At 45.5% G+C, this 17,642-nt stretch overlaps 1 protein-coding gene across 2 annotated transcripts; it reads left to right on the forward strand.

Moving 5' to 3' along the window:
- Positions 1-954: 954 nt before the first annotated feature.
- On the forward strand, positions 955-13,353 carry HPN (hepsin). Of its 2 annotated transcripts, none has more exons than XM_081962649.1 (13): positions 955-1,254; positions 3,801-3,899; positions 5,099-5,200; positions 5,934-5,975; positions 6,657-6,786; positions 7,085-7,207; positions 7,747-7,787; positions 8,487-8,652; positions 9,440-9,630; positions 10,529-10,624; positions 11,415-11,557; positions 12,338-12,499; positions 12,668-13,353. In XM_081962649.1, exons 2-13 carry the CDS (start codon positions 3,884-3,886, stop codon positions 12,704-12,706), a joined length of 1,251 nt encoding a protein of 416 aa, XP_081818775.1. In that variant the 5' UTR covers positions 955-1,254; positions 3,801-3,883; the 3' UTR covers positions 12,707-13,353. The 2 variants fall into 2 exon arrangements, with proteins under 2 accessions (XP_081818775.1, XP_081818776.1); XM_081962650.1 differs by lacking the exon at positions 955-1,254 and adding an exon at positions 1,709-1,799.
- The last annotated feature ends 4,289 nt before the right edge of the window (positions 13,354-17,642 follow it).

Below are 17,642 nucleotides of genomic sequence, written 5' to 3' on the forward strand. Positions count from 1 at the left end.
CCGCTGATTCCGACGCTCTTGCTTTGTTCAATGCTGACTGTAGGGTTAGATTCGGGTTGGCTAACAGTTTCTTTTGCAACGAAATGTCTCTTACCCCACAGATGAATTGCTCTAAGATATGCTCTTCCAAATCCCTGTATTCACAGTGGGCTGCTATTCTTCGTAGAGCTGCAACAAATTGGTTAATGGATTCTCCCGCCTTTTGAGTCCTCATGTTGAACTCTTTGCGGCTGACATGGCGGGACGGTTTTGGCGCGTAATGTGTTTCCAAGGCTTGTTTCAGCGTCGCCCATGGTACTGCTTGTATTGGAGTAGGCGCGGTGAGGTCTCTGGCCGTATTGAAGACTTCCTTTCCGCAGTAGCCGAGGAAGATATTTTTCTTTCTTGCATCGGTGATCCCCGTGTACTCATTTGCTTCGAGGAAACACTCGAAGCGAATCATGAAGGCTTCCCATTCGTCGGTTGCTGGGTCGAAAGGAGCGGGGGGAGCATGCATCGCCATCTTCTCAGTTTGAATTTGCCGCGCTGCGGTGATCTGAGATGGCTGCCGGAATTTCTGCCGAATTCCTGGGCTGGATCAAATCCGGAGATTCTTGAAGTAGCGTTCTTCGTCCTATCTGTCTCTCAATCCCACCCTCGTCGCCAATGTTAGATCTGGGCAACGAGAGACAGACTGCGGACACGACGTGACTTAACAGCTCTTTATTAGTAATAGTAGTGATCCAGCTTACTCTGTGGTCGGAGGGTTCCCCTTTTATAGGGATGAGGCACGCCCATTGACCAATCAGAGGAATACCTGTTTCCCGCTGTAGGAGCGGACCTGAGGGAAGACTTATCCCGATATATGCTAATATCTAACAGGACCGGTTCCGACGTTCCAACTGGACACGCAACCTCGGCGCCCTGGCTTTTCCCCCACTCAGCCCTTTGCTTTAGAGACGGACTTTCGAAACAGCCAAAGCTCCGCCCCCCCGGCCCCTCCCTCCCACTTTCTCCCCTTTGGCGTCCATCCCTCCTTCTTCGCTCCTCCTGCGCCTCTGCCCAGCGGCTGCCGCTGCGATCTGTCGGTCCTCCTGGCCGCCCTCCGCCCTCGGCCCAGGAGGGATCGTCAGCTGCTTCGGGCAGAAGCGCCTCTCCGCCTGCAGCGCCTCCTGTCCCGGCGATGAAGAGCGCGCCACCCTGGGCTGGAAGAAGGCGAGCTCCCCGCCTCTGTGCAGAGTTGCCCCGCAGCGGTTGAGGCGGTGGAGGAGCGAGGTGAGGAGGGTGCAAGATCGCCCAGTCCCGCTTCTCCCGAAAACCCGCAGAATTGGTTGCCCTGCCTTGATAACCACAGTTTGTTTGTTTCTTTCTTTCTTTCTTTCTTTCTTTCTTTCTTTCTTTCTTTCTTTCTTTCTTTCTTTCTTTCTTTCTTTCTTTCTTTCTCTCCCTCCCCCCCCTCTCACTTTCTCCCCCTCCCCCTCTCTCTTTCTCTCTCTCCTTCCCTCTCTCCCTCCCTCCCTCTCTCTTTCTCTCTCTTCCCTCTCTTTCTCCCTCTCCCCCTCTCCCTCTCCCTCTCCCTCTCCCTCTCCCTCTCCCTCTCCCTCTCTCTCTCTCTCTCTCTCTCTCTCTCTCTCTCTCTCTCTCTCTCTCTCTCTCTCGTCTCTTTTTCTCCCTCTTTCTCTTCTCCTCCCTCTCCCTCTCTTTCTCTCTTTTGGAGGTCTTGTGAGTCCAACCCCCTGCTCAAGCACGAGACCCCCTACCATATTGAACCAGTGCCGTTGGTTCGTGTGGCTCTTTAGACTCTGCAGACATTGATCCTGGTAATTTTACAATTTAAGTAGCTGAGAGTAAAGAGGATTTCCAAACATTTTAGAAAGCTGATCTATTAAGTCCACAGCAATAAAGGGTTCATTGTATTTTTAAATTTCACCTTTTCATCAAATGTACGCTCTGACCCCTTCAGTCACTACTCTGGAGTATTCTATGAATGTAGCTAAGGTAGGGGTGGATGATGGAATTCTCCCATTTCTAAGGTTAACGTCTTCTTTCCTTGTGAATACTTTTGTGAAAAAGGTTGTCAGGTATGGTTGTCTCTGCATTTTGGATATGTTCTTTCCCTGTAAAACGGTACTTAGACTGTGGCAGGCATTCTGCATGGATTCACATCACTTGCTTGATTTGGGGAACTCTAGATTCACATCATGCGCTGAACAAAGGAAGCCGAAGGGATCCCACAAAATGCGGTGTCATCAACACAACCGCAGCCCCCTTCGCCCCAACGCAAACCCAGCAGTCTTGGCATTTGATGCAAGTGTTGACAAAACACGACAAGCTTCTTTAGCTCTGACTGGATGGTGGGGAATGGAAGGATTTATAGTCCTTGCAGACAGCTGGTCATTTGCATCCTTTTAGCGGGTCATTAAGGTCACCTGGAGATTTATCTGTGTCCTCAGGGTCACCTGAGTAGTGCAAAAATGAGCGTGGAGCCTTCAGTTGAGGAATTGGAAGAAGCTTCTTGGATGAGAAGTGAAACATCTTCAAAGAAAAAAAAAACAGAAAGTCCGGTTGCCTCTTAAAAAAAGCAACTTTATGACTTCTTTTGGATGTTGTGTATATTGTGCATGTGTGTGTGTGAGAGAGAATGAGACTAAGCACTGTCAGTTTGACCCACAAATCATGAGATTCCTCCCGGCTTGCTGGCAGCTTCGCCTGGTGCCTGAATGGTGCTACTTCAGCCACAGAGCAGTAAGGCGTTTTGCTACGTTAAACTAGGAAGCTCAAGGCAAGTCAGGTTGTAGGATCCAGTCCTGTGCATTAGGACTGCACATGTTCAAAAATGATATAGAAGAAGGTTTAGATCCTTGTGCGAGCAGATCAGCCTCTGACAGTCACTGAAGCATCCTAGATGTTGTTTAGGCTTCAGTGGAAACCTGGAAGGCAAAACTATTCCTTGGCGAGTGAATGAATGAATCCCAAATAACTAAGTATGAACGTGAATTTGGGCAAACTCTGGGAGATTGTGGAGGACAGGGGAACCTGGCATTCAATGGCCCATAGAGTCATGAAATGTGGTAGTCCAACTGTGGAGCTAGCAGCAGATTCGGACAGTGAGGAGGTTGGGGAGGAACATGGGCCAGTCCTGGAGTCTGGGGAAGGCTCTGATGAGGGCTCTGTGTTGGAGGCAGAGAGGGGGCCAGGGCTGTCCGACAATTAACAGCTGCCTTTGGAGTCAGACATCAGTGAGGCAGAAGAACAGCTGGAGCCTGTTCCCAGTGTGTGCATGCACAGAATTGCCAGACAAAGGGAACAGCTAAAGAACAAGGGTCGACTTGGGAGTAAGGTCACAGGTGGACGGTGAATGGCCCCTCCCATAGGGAATAAAAGAGGAGCGAAAGGGGAGTGGAGCTTGCAGGAGACAATTAGTCCATTCCTGCATTCTTGCCGAGTATTACGGCATCTGAAAGGTATCAGCCTGGACACTCTCCAAGCCTGATAAAGGTTGGCAATTGCGAACTGTCTTGAAAAACTGTGGGCCGGGACTTTGCTGGAGAGGAATTCACTATAAATTAAATAAAAGGGGTTTATCGGGACGAGGACTCGGCTTCGTGCTGCTGGGGAAGCCTAGGTCAGAACATGAAAAGTCGGACATGACTTAGTGACTGAGCAACAACAAAATAACTAAATAGTAGAAGCTAAATAACAGCAGATGTTTCAATGCTAGTAGGAAATTCCAGGTAGAATTTTGCCAGCTCTAAGAGGAACACAGGTCAACTCTGGATGAAGAAAAAGAGACTTGTATCATTCTTCCTTTCTGATTTTAGGATTTGGAGACTAGCCACAAAGGCCCCTGGGCCTGAAGAGCTGGATTTCCAAACAACAGCTTTGATGATTAATTGTTTTTGAGATGGCTGAAAAAAATGGTGAGTTGAACTGTCGAAATAGAGAGGGGAATGTAAAACCCCAACATCTTACTTTCCTCTTCTAAATACTCAACCTTCCCACCGCTCTTTCTAGTTTGAGCAGGATGTAAAGATGAACATCTTCAGGCATTCAGGAGAAGTGCAACGCTGCTTGCTCACGAGGGAGACCTCTGGCACCTTCTCTCTTATCTATCTGGAGCATAACTCTGGAGCGCCTCGAGCAATTTCAACCAAACTTGATACACAGATGACCTACACTCTGGAAACAAATACTGTGGGGTTAAGACATCCCTAACACCCCTTGGGGTGTGTGTTCTGTTAAGATACAGCCTGTTGTGCCTTAAAACGGATTCTACTGTACAGCACAGTGGAGTTACCATGGTAATGGCTTCATGGTACTCCACAAGAAGGCTCCCTCTGATAAGGGGGAAAATCCAACATTAGAGATTACATTTGGTCTGGACATTTCCCCTCTAGAAATAAATGCTTGGGCAACACCGGGTTATCAACTAATCTGTTAAATAATAATAAGGGTTTATTTCCTCTCATTTTTGTTTTAGGTTCAAAGGTGGAGTTTCTGAAGAACATCTAGAAAACTAAATATTGTAATAATATAGTGTAGACACGGTTCACACATACAAAACCATGTCATATGGCTTGTTTACTTTTGGCTTAGCATGGTGTGTGTGTGTGTGTGTGTATTTATGTATGTATATCTGTATATAGTGGTACCTTGGTACTCAACTGCTTTGAAACTCATCAAATTTGGCACTCAATGCATTTTGATGTGAACATTTTGTCCCTTACTCATTGTTTATTTGATAGTCAACTTGTCAGTGTTGGCTGCCTTGTGACTCACTACATTATTCCTTATGGGAAAAATTGGTTAGGTATTCATCGTTTTTGGCATTCATTGCGCCTCCTGGAATCAATTAACGATGAGTGCCAAGGTACCGCTGTATACCCATCCTCATGGCCTTCGTATTAGGATGGTGACAAACATCCTAGGTTGGTGTTATATACAGTGGCAGGTCCAAGTCATCCTGGATGATTGCCATGTTTCTCCATTTCGTCTCCTAATTTGGAGGAAACCATCTCTCTGTTATTAATGGTACCTGGGAAGGTGTTTTTAAACCCCGCCTTCTGCCTGGTGGGGACAGCTCTGAGCTTTGCTGTCTGACGATCTCTCCACCTTTCAGGAGAACTTAAAACGTGCGCCTGGACTCTGCCTAAAGCCATGGCAGTGGGAGCCAGCACCTTCCTGATCTTGGCTGGAATTGGAGCTGGGATTTGGGCAATAGGTAAGATCCCTTGTGAGTTAGAGAGACATTTATTTCTTTATTTAAAATATGTATATATCCCCCCCCCAAAAAACCCATCTTAGACCCAACTGGATGAGTCCCAGTCAAGAAATTGGGGTCGTTTGTGATGAACAATAAAACCAGTGATTCCCAGCTACAGGTTGGCAGGAATGGGGGTATGTATGCAAATGAAAAACACTTGCATACAACAATAGTGAAGCATGAAAGCTGACTGGGTGACTTTAGATCAATCACCAAGAGACTTTGAGCTCTGGTTCCGCCTTAGGCACGAAAGTTGGCTGCGTGATTTTGCGTCAATCACTAGGAGACTGTGAGTTCTAGTCTCGTGTTAGGCATGAAGGTTGGCTGGATGACTTTGGGTCAATCACCAGGAGACTATGAGTTCTAGTTACACCTTAGGCATGAAAGCTGGCCAGGTGACTTTGGGTCAATCACTAAGAGACTGTGAGTTCTAGTCCTGCCTTAGGTGTGAAAGCTGGCTGGATGACTTTGGGTCAATCACTAGGAGACTGTGAGTTCTAGTTCCGCCTTAGGCGTGAAAGCCACCTGGGTGACTTTGAGCCTGTCACTCTCAGTCCACCCACCCTATTTCCAAAGTTTTCCCCGCCGTGAAGAGCAAGCATTAACGTCTATAGAACATGGATTTTGCTTCTGCTGCCATTGTCTTCCTGCTGAGCGATGTTCTAATCAGCCTTCTTATCACCCCCTGCAGTGGTGTCTGTACTCGGCAGTGAAAAGGAAAGCTTGTATGTGGGTGAGTATGTGACAAAGGGCTGTGGACACTTCCACCACCTGTGACATAGCCTCACCTTTTCCAGCCTGACGTCTTCAGGAACGGTGGGACTACAGCTTCTCCAATTCCCAGCCAGTCTGATTAAAAAGCAGCTGGAGCTCAGCAACAGATCAGCCAGTCTACCTGGGGGCCACAAAGGAGCAGGGATAGTCCTGTCCAGGGGTGGGCTTCAAAAATTTCAGCAACGGGTTCTCTGCCCGGTTGCTGGGTGGGCTGGCGATGGTGGGTTTGGCCTAGTCAACTTCCTGCACCACAGCAGGGTGTTTTCACCTTCCCCAGGCTCCAGAGGCTTTCCTCAAGCCTCTGGGAGGTTGAAAATTGCTTCCCCAGGCTCTGGAGGCCCTCCGGAGGCTGGAAACAGTCCCGTTTCCGGCCTTCCGGAACTTTCAGAGGCCCGTTCCCCCCCCCCCCCCGCTGAGCATCCACCCAGGCCCTGCACTTACCTTGCATATAAAATGGGCCGCGTGGAGACTCTTGGGAGGGCTGGGGTGGGAGGGCTGGGGCAGAGTGGGCAGGGCCAGTCAGGGGTGAGATTTAGAGGTTCTCCAAACCAGCCATAACTTTAGCTACGGGTTCTCCCGAACCTGGGCAAACCTGTAGCAGACAGGACTCCTGTCTTATCACTACCTTTGTTCTGTTCAGTTCAGGTGAATTCCGAGGACCTGCGCCTGACCGTATATGATGAGACTGAAGGGAAGTGGAGGCTCTTGTGTTCTTCTTCATCTGATGCCCAGGTGGCAGCTCTTAGTTGTGAAGAGATGGGATTTGTCAGGTACACCAAAAACCTGGCTGTGAGGACAAGGTCTTATAGGGGCTTGAAATGGGGAGGTGGGAGATGTCAGCAAAAGATAGCCTGGTTTAAGTCAACAACTGGCTGGGCTTTCAGATGGGCATGGCTTCGTGTGCTATCTGCATCTCGCAGATGGGGCTTCGCTTGTTTGTGTAGACTGGTTGCTGATGTTCCACAACCCATTGCCAGTCCATGGATCGGGTTGGGGACTCTTGCTCTAAAGCCACCTTACAAGTCATTGGTTGTATGCTGAAGTTCCTTGGATTTGTCTCTGTTCCAGATCTCTCTCCCATTCAGTCCTGGCTGCAGACAGCGTAGGTGCCAATGGAACATCAGGCTACTTCTGCGTGGATGGCTCTCGCCTGCCTTTTGTGCAAAAGCTCAGAGACGCCATTGTTGTGTGGTAAGGACCACTTCCTTCCTCCCGCTTTTCAATCGCTAAAATACAGAGACCTCCCCCAGCCTTGAATGTATATGGCAACAACTATTATTCCCAGCCAGCATGGCCAATGGGCAGGAATGGTGAGAACTGCAGTCTAGCCACTCCTGCCAGGGGTAACACATTTTTATTGGTTTATCAAAATATAAAACATACGTTGAAAAATAAAAAAAATAATGGAAAGATAAGTAGGGAAAAGGGGAAGAAAAAAAAAATAATTTCTGGTCCAGGACTCACTTAGAAGTAATGTTAGCTACTTTTCCTAAATTGTCTCGTCTTTCCATGGGAGACCAATTGGTGAACTTGAAGTCTATAATGAAAGATCCCTGGGAACTGAATGTAATCAGACCGTCATCATAAAAAAAAAAAAAAAAATCAAAGCGAGAGATATTCTGTATGCCACAGAAAGTTCAAAACTGCAAAAATTGGGAGTTCCTATTTTTCTTGATAATGCCTCTTTACTTCTCCTTCTGTAGACTTGAATTTTCTTGTCTTTCTCACAGTGAATGTCTGACAGGCCGGTTCCTGGCAACACTTTGCCAAGGTATGAAACTCACAAACTATTTCAAGGCAATCTTTAATTGTCTTTCTCTACCCACCCTTCCAATTCACGTCTTTCTTTCTCACCTTTCTCAGATTCTTCTCTTGTTCACATGCTATGTCCGGCTTTCCTGTCTTCTGATTTGCTCAAATCTAGTGTCTCCTTTGGAGCTTCTTGGTTTCGTCACAAGCACTTGGCAGGGTTACTGTAATATCCTGGGTCCTCGTGAATAAGATTTCATTCGTGAAGTTATGTGGGATGCACAAAAGTTGATGGAGTTAGCAGAGATGGCTAAATCGACTGTTTTGGTCAAAGAGTATGTTTGTTTCTCCATGGAAACCACTTCTGGACTTTATGCTTGAGGTGGGGAAAAATGAAACTTTGATTTTGGGCCTTACTGATTAGGTAGATTTGTTGTTATAGAAATGGCTAGTTTGTACTATTATGGAAGAGTAAAAAGTTGAGGTTTGTTTACTGTCTTATTCTACTGCACCAGAGGGAGTCGGAAGTCAATCCCCCCTTTTTTTCTTTTTTTACCTTCCTTTTTTTACACTTCTCTCTTTCCCTTTCCCTCCCTTTGGTTTCTTAACTATTTGCTTTTCTATTTTATATTATATGCTAATAAAAAATTGTAAACTTGACAATTATGTGAGGTGCAAGATTACGTCAGAAACAGGGTATTAACTATTGTATGCTTTGCAGACTGTGGACGCAGGAAGGTATCTGTTGATCGGATTGTAGGTGGCCAAGATGCTGGTTTGGGCAAATGGCCCTGGCAAGTCAGCCTACGTTACGATGGGACCCATCTTTGTGGCGGCTCCATCATCTCAAACGAATGGGTAGTTACAGCAGCTCACTGCTTTCCAGAGTAAGTCCCGGACTAGATATGTGTATAGAATGACATCTAGATATGTACTGTATTTTTCAGAGTATAAGACGCACCAAGGTTTTGAAGAGGCAAATTTTTAAAAAAAGTTTTTGCACTCTGCAAACCTCTGAAAAACGGCCCATTTTTTGTAAAAAAGGGCCCATTTTTTTTAAAAAAAGAGGCACAAATATCCTTTAGGGGGCTTGCAGAGTGCTCCTGGGGGTTGCCCCCCCTCAAAACAAGCAAACAAATGGCTCGGTTTTTGTGAAAACAGGCCCGTTTTTTGTCAAAAAATTGCATGCATAGCCTTTAGGAGGCTTATAGAGTACGTCTGGGGGTTGGGGGAGGGGAATTGAGCAAAAAACAGCCTGTTTTTCACTCATTTCTGCCTTCCCCGGCCCCCAGGAGCTCTCCGAAAGCCTTCTACAGGCTGTGCACGGCCATTTTGGTGAAGGTGCGGGGTTTCGGGAGGCAAAATAGGCTGTATTCAGTGTATAAGACGCATCCAGATTTTCACCCTTTTTTTTGAGGGAAAAAGGTGCATCTTATACGCCGAAAAATATGGTACTATTGATTTTTTTTTAACAAGCCATGTCAAAATAATACCAACCCCAACCAAGGTTACAATGAATCAAATTCAGCTTGTGATATGGAATGCAGCCGCTAGATCCTTAATAAACTTGATCAAACCCTTTAAATGCACCTCGCTCCCAAGGGATCCCTGAATCCAAAGTCCCCACCGATCCCACCTGCTGACCAACCTTCTCCTTTTGGGTCTGCCTTGCAGGAGGAATCGCGTGGTGAACCGCTGGCGGGTATTCGTGGGTGCCGTATCTCAGCAATCCATCAAGGGGCTACAGATGGGCGTGGCCAGCATTGTGTACCATGGTGGATACAGGCCGTTTGTGGACCCCAATAGTGAGGAGAACAGCAATGACATTGCCTTGTTGCGTTTGGCCACACCACTCTCCTTCAATGGTGAGTGTCAACTCTGAAGCGAACCTGTCTGAAGGCATCTTTTGCTGCCTCATAGTTGCCATGAACTTTGAGAGGGAGGGGGAGAGAAGGGGAAGTAGACAGACTGGCTAGCAGTCAAAACAAAAACTTTTCTCATGGGAACCAAGGTCATCTCGTTGGAACCAAGGTCAACAGGTGACAGTTGGAGGAGGAGAGGAATGACTACAGAACCCTTGATCAAACTTAATTGGACAATGTGACCGGTAATACTTGGGGGGGGGGAATAATTGCTCTTTTAATTATGTCACAAACGGGAGAAAACTTTCAGAATTGGTTTTCACTAGCTGTGCCGATATGAGGTATCCAATAAACATGTTCTTTGAGGAATCTACCTGCCTCAGAGTCCTGCTTTTGGTGGATGCATTACTCAGAACGCTGACAGTGAGAATATTACTGGGCAGGAGTTGGGAGGGTCATGACATCACAATGGAAAGTCCACCTATCCTCTATTTGTGTGCAACATCTTCACATTGGTACAAAAGAATAGAGGAGAAAGTAGTATTAGGTATGTTTGCCGCCTTATTTATAAAATAATAAAGGTGGGATTAAAAAAATCTTAAAACCCACTGAGATATCGACACTGCCCTGGTCATCTTCTCCCTAAAGTTGTGGAAGGCTGACACCCTCTAGTGAAAATAACATTGAAAAACGCTTCTCCTTTGAGGAATTGCTCAATTCATAAATTCTCTCTTCCAATTGGTTTTAAAAAAACCAACAACATCAGGAGAAATTTTGAGCTTTTAGAAAATACACAGAAGCCACTTGCCACTCATGACTGTGAGCCAGAGAAAGAAAAAAAATCCTACCCAAGATAGCAATGTGTTTGGGAGGTTTTAGTTTTATTCTTTTTTGCTTACAGAATTTATTCAGCCTATCTGCCTCCCAGCACTGGGGCAAACTTTGGTGGAAGGCAAGATCTGTACCGTGACGGGATGGGGCAACACACAATACTATGGTAAGGTCCTCTTGCTACCACGGGATGGCAGTAGTGTTTGTACGTTTGGAGTTCTCAGCCAAGTTGTGTGCGAGCTTAATTTGATTGAAAAGTTCTGCTTTTTGAGTGAGTGAGTGAGGAAGAAAGAAAGGAAGACCCCTCTTTTGGGTTTAGTAGACCTTCCTGCAGCCTCCTAGGAGCAAAAATGGGCCGTGGGGGGCACGATGCCTCCCGCCCTCCCCCTACACTCCCCCCACACTCCCCACCTCCCCACACAAATGTGCATGTCCCCCCCGCCCTCCATGCATGCATCTCCCACATGCGCCCTGCCCCCCATGCATGTGTGGTAGAGACCCAAAAATCAGCTAGTCAGTGGGAGGCTTAGACACATGCACGGTGGATAATTCATAATTCAGGAAGGGTGAAGGACTCCCAATCCCTGACCTGTTCCCAGTGAAGCTGAATAAGGCAGATGCCAGCAGTTCCCACAACAAAAAGAACAATTACGGGCTATAGATTAAGTCCTTCCCAAGGCTATCCAGAGAATGGGCTAGATTCTACTGATGATGAATGAAAAAGACTAACATTTAATCCAGAACTGTAGATTTACCATATGTTTCAGAGTATAAGGCGCACCGGAGTATAAGACGCACCAAGACTTTGAAGAGGCAAATTTTAAAAAAAGTTTTTGCACTCTGGAGACCTCCCCAAAACGGCCCATTTTTCGTGAAAAAGGGCCCATGGTATTGAGCTAATGGAAGCACCAGGCTCTCTTGTACCAAGGCAGCGTCTGACTTCTCCTTCTTTGTAGGCCAACAGTCTGACATCCTTCAAGAGGCCAATGTGCCCATTATCAGCACCAGTACCTGCAATGGACCTGATTACTATGGCAGTCAGATAAGGCCCAGGATGTTTTGTGCTGGTTTTGCAGCTGGAGGCACAGATGCTTGCCAGGTAGGGTCAGTTTGGCATGCTGGCTGGGGAATTCTGGGAGTTAAAGTCCTCCCTTTTTAAAGTCGTCCTGGTTAAGAACTTCTCGAAGTTAGTGTCTTCAACTTGGTGCTCGCTAGACATTGTCAGGATCCATTGGAAGTTTATGCTGCTATAGCCAAATGCATCTGAAAGACTTCAAGATGGAGAACACAAGGATAGACACTGTGTTTTCCATAGGACCAGAGGTTTTGACCAGTTCTGGAAAACCGGTAGCGGAAATTTTGAGTAGTTTGGAGAACCGATAAATGCCACTCTGGCTGCCCTCCCCCCCCCCCCCGATCTATTCTCTGCCTTCCCGAGTCAGGAGTGGGGTTCTGCCGTTTTTACTACCGGTTCTCACAGATGCTGTGTGCTGTTCAATGTAAATTGTTTTTCGTGCATGCTCAGAACAATTTACAGTGAATTGCAATATGCAGTTGCGAGGAGCGCGCAAAGTCCAGCAGAGGCAGGAAGGTTCTCGCCGTTCCCCAGTCGCTTTCGAGGACTGCGGCGCGTGAGCCGGTGGATCACGTGTGCTGGAGGCTGAGGCAGCCTGAGCCTCCAGCACACGTGGTCCCATTCCCTGCCTCCCTGATGACGTCACCAGCCTCACCAGCCATAAACCTCACCGCACATCACACGGCAGCTGGACTAAAACTCCCATCATCCCCAGACAGCACGGCCATGTGGGCTTTGAATTCTGGGATAGCACCGCAGCGAATAGGGAACTTTCTTTTAACCTACGTTTCTTCCACCTGACAGGGGGACAGTGGCGGCCCTTTGATGTGCGAAGACGGCATTTCACAAGTGTCCCGTTGGCGGCTGTGCGGCATTGTGAGCTGGGGCACAGGCTGTGCCCTGGCCAATAAGCCTGGAGTCTATACCAAAGTTAACGATTTCCACGTGTGGATCCACCACACAATGGTAAACAGCTTGCGAATGGGGGGATACCCCAGAGAAACGGCTGTGGGAACCTGTGATTGTGTTCCCCCCAAAATGTTTAATCCAGGTGCTAAGTTTGGTTTAAACGTTGGTTAATTGGATGGCCGGAGATGTTCCATCTACTTTGTCCCCTTTGTTTCTTTTCTGCAGACAAGCTCCTACATTAGTGGGTTGGTGATTCAGCAATGAAATGCACGGAACTGGCTGCCTCCCTTCCCAGTGAATTGCTGCCTTAAAAAGGAGAAGAATCAAGGAAGATGAGTGTTTGTGTGGGGAAGAGGAATGAACATGCTGATATCTTTGGCCGAATGAGCAGAACGGGACAGAAAAGTCCTTGCCAATTGCTACATGCGTCGTGACGTATTGGCTCTTTCAGGCTTTTGATGAGATGCTTTTCTTCCGTTACATTGTCTTCATGGAACTTCTGGTCCTTCAGCTGCTCATCTGTGGATGACTTGAACAGAATGCAGAGTTGGAAGGGATCTTGAAGGTCTTCTAGTCCAAAGCCCTGTTCAAGCAGGAAAACCTATACCATTTCAGTCTTATCTCTTCCTAAAAACTTCCAGTGTTGGAGCATTCACAACTTCTGCAGGCAAATTGTTCCACTGATTAATTGTTCTAACTGCCAGGAAATTTCTCCTTAGTTCTAGGTTGCTTCTCTCCTTGATTAGTTTCCACCTATTGGAAACTAATCTTCCGTGCCCAGCTTCCCAAGGCATTTATGATTGATTTAGGGCTCCTGCTACATAAAACCACATGCACAGTTTTAAGACTTTAAACTTTCATGGATACACTTGGATTAAAGGGTTATAATAAAAATCCTATCATAAATTGAAGACTGAACCCCAAATCTGAAATTTGGGTTGCCTTGTGGTTGATGTTCATTTCACATCTATTCATTTTCACGGGATTGTCATAACAATTTGTCACCACAGACGATTTCATCATTCTTTGATTTTTGAATGTTGTTGTCTAAATTCTTTTAGACCAGCCCTTCTCAACCTGATGTTCCTCAGTTGTTGGTTCATTGTTCTCATCACTCCTTAGCCACAGACTGTACAGTTATCTCCTTCAGGTGTGTGGGAGTACAAAGATGGTTGGGAAAACTTGCTTTAGGTCGTTGGCCTATAGTCCATTGTGTCCACATTGTACAAATGATTTTACTTCCCCTTTACTGAGAATTTTAACAATGGAAGAGTAGAAGATATACATACATACCTACCTATCTCAGAGGTGGTATTCAGCAGGTTCTGACCAGTTCTGAAGTACCGGTAGGGGAAATTTTGAGTAGTTCGGAAAACTGGTAAATACCACCTCTGGCTGGCCCCGCCCCCATCTATTCTCTGCCTCCCGAGTCCCAACTAATTGGAAGGAAATGGGGATTTTGCAGTAACCTTTCCTTGACACCCCACCAAGCCACGCCCACCAAGACATGCCCACAGAACCAGTAGTAATTTTTTTTGGATCCCATTATATGTATACACACACACACACACACACACAGAGAGAGAGAGAGAGAGAGAGAGAGAGAGAGAGAGAGAGAGAGAGAGAGAGAGAGAGAGAGAGAGAGAGAGAGAACTCAGAATCTAGAGGGATTGGCAGATGGAAAAGGAAATGGAAAGTCTTTATAGCAATAGCACTTAGACTTATATACCGCTTCACAATGCTTTACAGCCCTCTCTAGGCGCCTTACAGAGTCAGCCTATTCAGGGATGGGTGGCTGCTGGCGTTACTGCCGGTTCGCTTCACGTGCTCTTCCATTCCCCACCATCAGTGGTGGGTTTCAAATTTTTTAAGAACCTCTTCTGTAGGTGTGGCCTGCTTTGTGGGAGTGGCTTGCTGGCCACGTGATCAGGTAGGAGCGGCTTGCCAGCCATGTGACTGGGTGGGTGTGGCCAACATGTAAAATGTGGTGAAACTCACTTAACAACGCTCTTGCTTAGCAACCAAAATGTTGGCTCAGAAACTCTGGCATTTGAAGCACACAAGTCTTAAAGCTGTCAAGTTACAAGACCCTTGCACCCCTAACCCTTTAGAAAAAAAACCCCAGGGTTGTTCAAACTTGACAACTTTAAGACTTGTGGATTTCAACTGCCAGAATTCCTCCTCCAGTCATGTTGGCTCAGGACTCTGGCATTGAAGTGTGCAAGTCTTAAAGCTGTCAAGTTACAAGACCCTTAGACCCCTAACCCTTTAGAAAAAAAAACCCAGGGGTGTTCAAACTTGACAGCTTTAAGACTTGTGGACTTCAACTCCCAGAATTCCTCCTCCACCGGTTCTAAATGGCACTGTAGATTTGTGGAACCTCTTCTATAGAAGAGGTTAGAACTGGCAGGAACCCACCCCTGCCCACCATCCAGTCAGAGCTTGAAGAAGTTTCTTGGAGGAGAAGCGAAATGTCTTCAAAAGAAAAAACAAGACAGTCCAGTTGCCTCCTGAAAAAGCACCTTTGGGACAACCACGACCTGGATGGCCGAGAACCTCCATAGACCCTCAGATTGTGTATATTTCATACTTGTGATGATCTAAGTAAAATAAACCGGTTTTGATCGTGGACAATTCTTGAATGTAGATTTCTCTAGCAATCCCCAATGGAATGGGGTTCTCCAAGTCAATTTAACACTTGTGTCTCATAAGAGTTGTATTTCCCCCCCCCCCCAGTAATAGCTCACCAATATCCTTACAAAGAAAGACAAGCATTTATCGTATGGTTTGAACAGCAGAGGACAGCAAACTGTAAAATTTGCTTCAAATTTCCTGTTTTTTTTTTTTTAAATATTTCAATATTTTACACAAACTGTCTTTTATTCTCAGAGCTTTCTTGCCTTTGGAGAACAATTTCTGTTTAGGCAACCATGTCTGGGTGAGTCCATTTAAAGACTTTCATTCTGGAATGCTCAGCACATTGAAATTGTCCAGGACAATCATGGTTGCAGCGTATACCAGGATCTACGTAAATCTGCTTCATGACATGTTCTCATCCGTCTTTGGTCCCTTGTGTCCGGCTCTCAATAGTTAGCACCCTTCACTAATTTCGGATCGGCTGGAGAGGTCACTGTGTCTGCTCAAGGAGCTAGCTCTGAGTAAGCAATGCCCTTTTTCTTTCTTTCCGAGAGTGGCAGGATAATAAGGATTAGCCTGTTCTGAGGGCCCATAGGATGTGGAAACAATGCCCAGTGTTACAGGAGAGAAATTGGACATCCGCTTAAGGGAGAGGAAAAGAGCACAGAATAGTTAATAACTAGTTAATGGTTAACCAAACTCTTATTTTCTCTCCCAACATTACTTAACTAGCAGTCACAAATGCCCAGAACCTAGGGTCCAAATGAGCAATTAAATAATTAATCTAGCAATCTATATTCGCTTCTCACCTGCAAATCTACTTATTGTTCATGGCAGTTTCTCATATATTTGATCTAAAATCCATTCCATTCCGTTGTGAGTTTCACTTGCTTCCTTTCATTAAAAACAAAGAACATTTCCCCATGAAATTGTTGCACTTCCTCTAACGCAGGTAGTCCTCGACTTGCAACCACAACTGAGCCCAAAATTTCGGTGGCTAAGTGAGACAGCAGTGAAAAGTGATTTTTCTTGCCACAATTGTTAAGTGAATTGATGCAGTTGTTAAATTAGTAACACAGGCGTTAAGCTAATCTGCCTTCCCCATTAACTTTGCTTGTCAGAAGGTAATCACATGACTTTGGGGACACTGAAAAGGCCATAAGTATAAGTCAGTTGCCAAGCATCTGAATTTTGACCATGAGAGTATGGAGATACAGCATGGAGGTCATAAAGGTGAAAAATGATCGTAAGTCACTTTTTCCAGTGCTGTTGTAACTTTGAAAAGTCACTAAATCAACTGCTGCAAATCAAGGACTACCGGTATAATGTCAAGTTTGCAAATTCATCATAGAGAATAGAAATAATGGAATGGAATAGAATAGAACAGAATAGAATGGAATGGAATGGAACGGAATGGCATGGCATGACATGACATGGGGTGGCATTGAATAGAATAGAATGGCATAGAATAGAAAAGAAATAATGGAATGGAATGGAATGGAATGGAATGGAATAGAATAGAATGGCATGGCATGGCATAGAATAGAATAGAAATAATGGAATGGAATAGAATAGAATAGAATAGAATGGAATGGAATGGAATGGAATGGCATGGCATGGCATAGTATAGAATGGAAATAATGGAATGGAATGGAATAGAATGGCATGGCATGGCATAGAATATAATTCTTTATTGGCCAGGTGTGATTGGACACACAAGGAATTTGTCTCCTGTGCATAAGCTCTCAGTGTACATGCAAGCAACAAGATATATTAGCAAATATGGCATTCTAGCAAATCAGCCATCAATAGACACATAGACATTAAGCAATAGACTATGCAAAAGAGACAATCAACCAGCCCGAAAGAGAACAAAAAGACTCAATGGGGAAGGGATTAGCTTAACTGCATTGGTTCACTTAACAATTGTAGCAAGAAATGGATAATGCAACCATCATAAATACCTGTATTTACCGCCCACCTCTCATAGTTGTTAATGCTAATGAAATCCATTATTTTCATTTGCCGTTTGTGATGTTAGGCTTAGTTACAATGGGGAAACCCCTCAGAATTGTTATATCCTTGTCAAAATGTTTCTACTGATGCTGGGTTGACAAATGAACCTATTCTTTCCCATGTGCGTGTCCAGAATTAGTTTTCAATTGGGAAAACTTTCTGGGAGATCGTATATAACCCCTCCTGATGCAGAGAAAACTGAGTGTAACAAAGATCAGGGATCTAAGCGTGTTCAAGCACTTACACTGCAGACGACCGATGGGTAAGAATTTTATGCTGGGCCCAGAATGAAATGGGTGGAAAGTTTCTCCCATTGTTGTTTTCCTTTCTGCAAATATTTCTATTCCCCTACAGTACTTCATTGATCTTTCAATCATGACTTAGCAGGCAAGCTAAAAGAAGAAAGATCCAGATTGAAATTCTCATTTTGTCATCAAGATCATCAGGTAAGTTTTGCTGGATCAGTCCCTCTTATTTTTTCCCAGCCCTCCTTTTAAGGCAATTATTGGATGGATCAAATCAAATCAAAATCGATTATTGGATTGAT

Source organism: Natrix helvetica (assembly GCF_964273705.1).
Source record: "Natrix helvetica genome assembly, chromosome: 9".
Lineage (NCBI taxonomy): Eukaryota > Metazoa > Chordata > Lepidosauria > Squamata > Natricidae > Natrix > Natrix helvetica.

Coding starts and splice junctions, on each gene's coding strand:
- HPN (XM_081962649.1), top strand. Junction 5,976..6,656: donor AAAGGAAAGCTTGTATGTGG/GTGAGTATGTGA, acceptor TGTTCTGTTCAG/TTCAGGTGAATTCCGAGGAC. Junction 10,625..11,414: donor GGGCAACACACAATACTATG/GTAAGGTCCTCT, acceptor CCTTCTTTGTAG/GCCAACAGTCTGACATCCTT.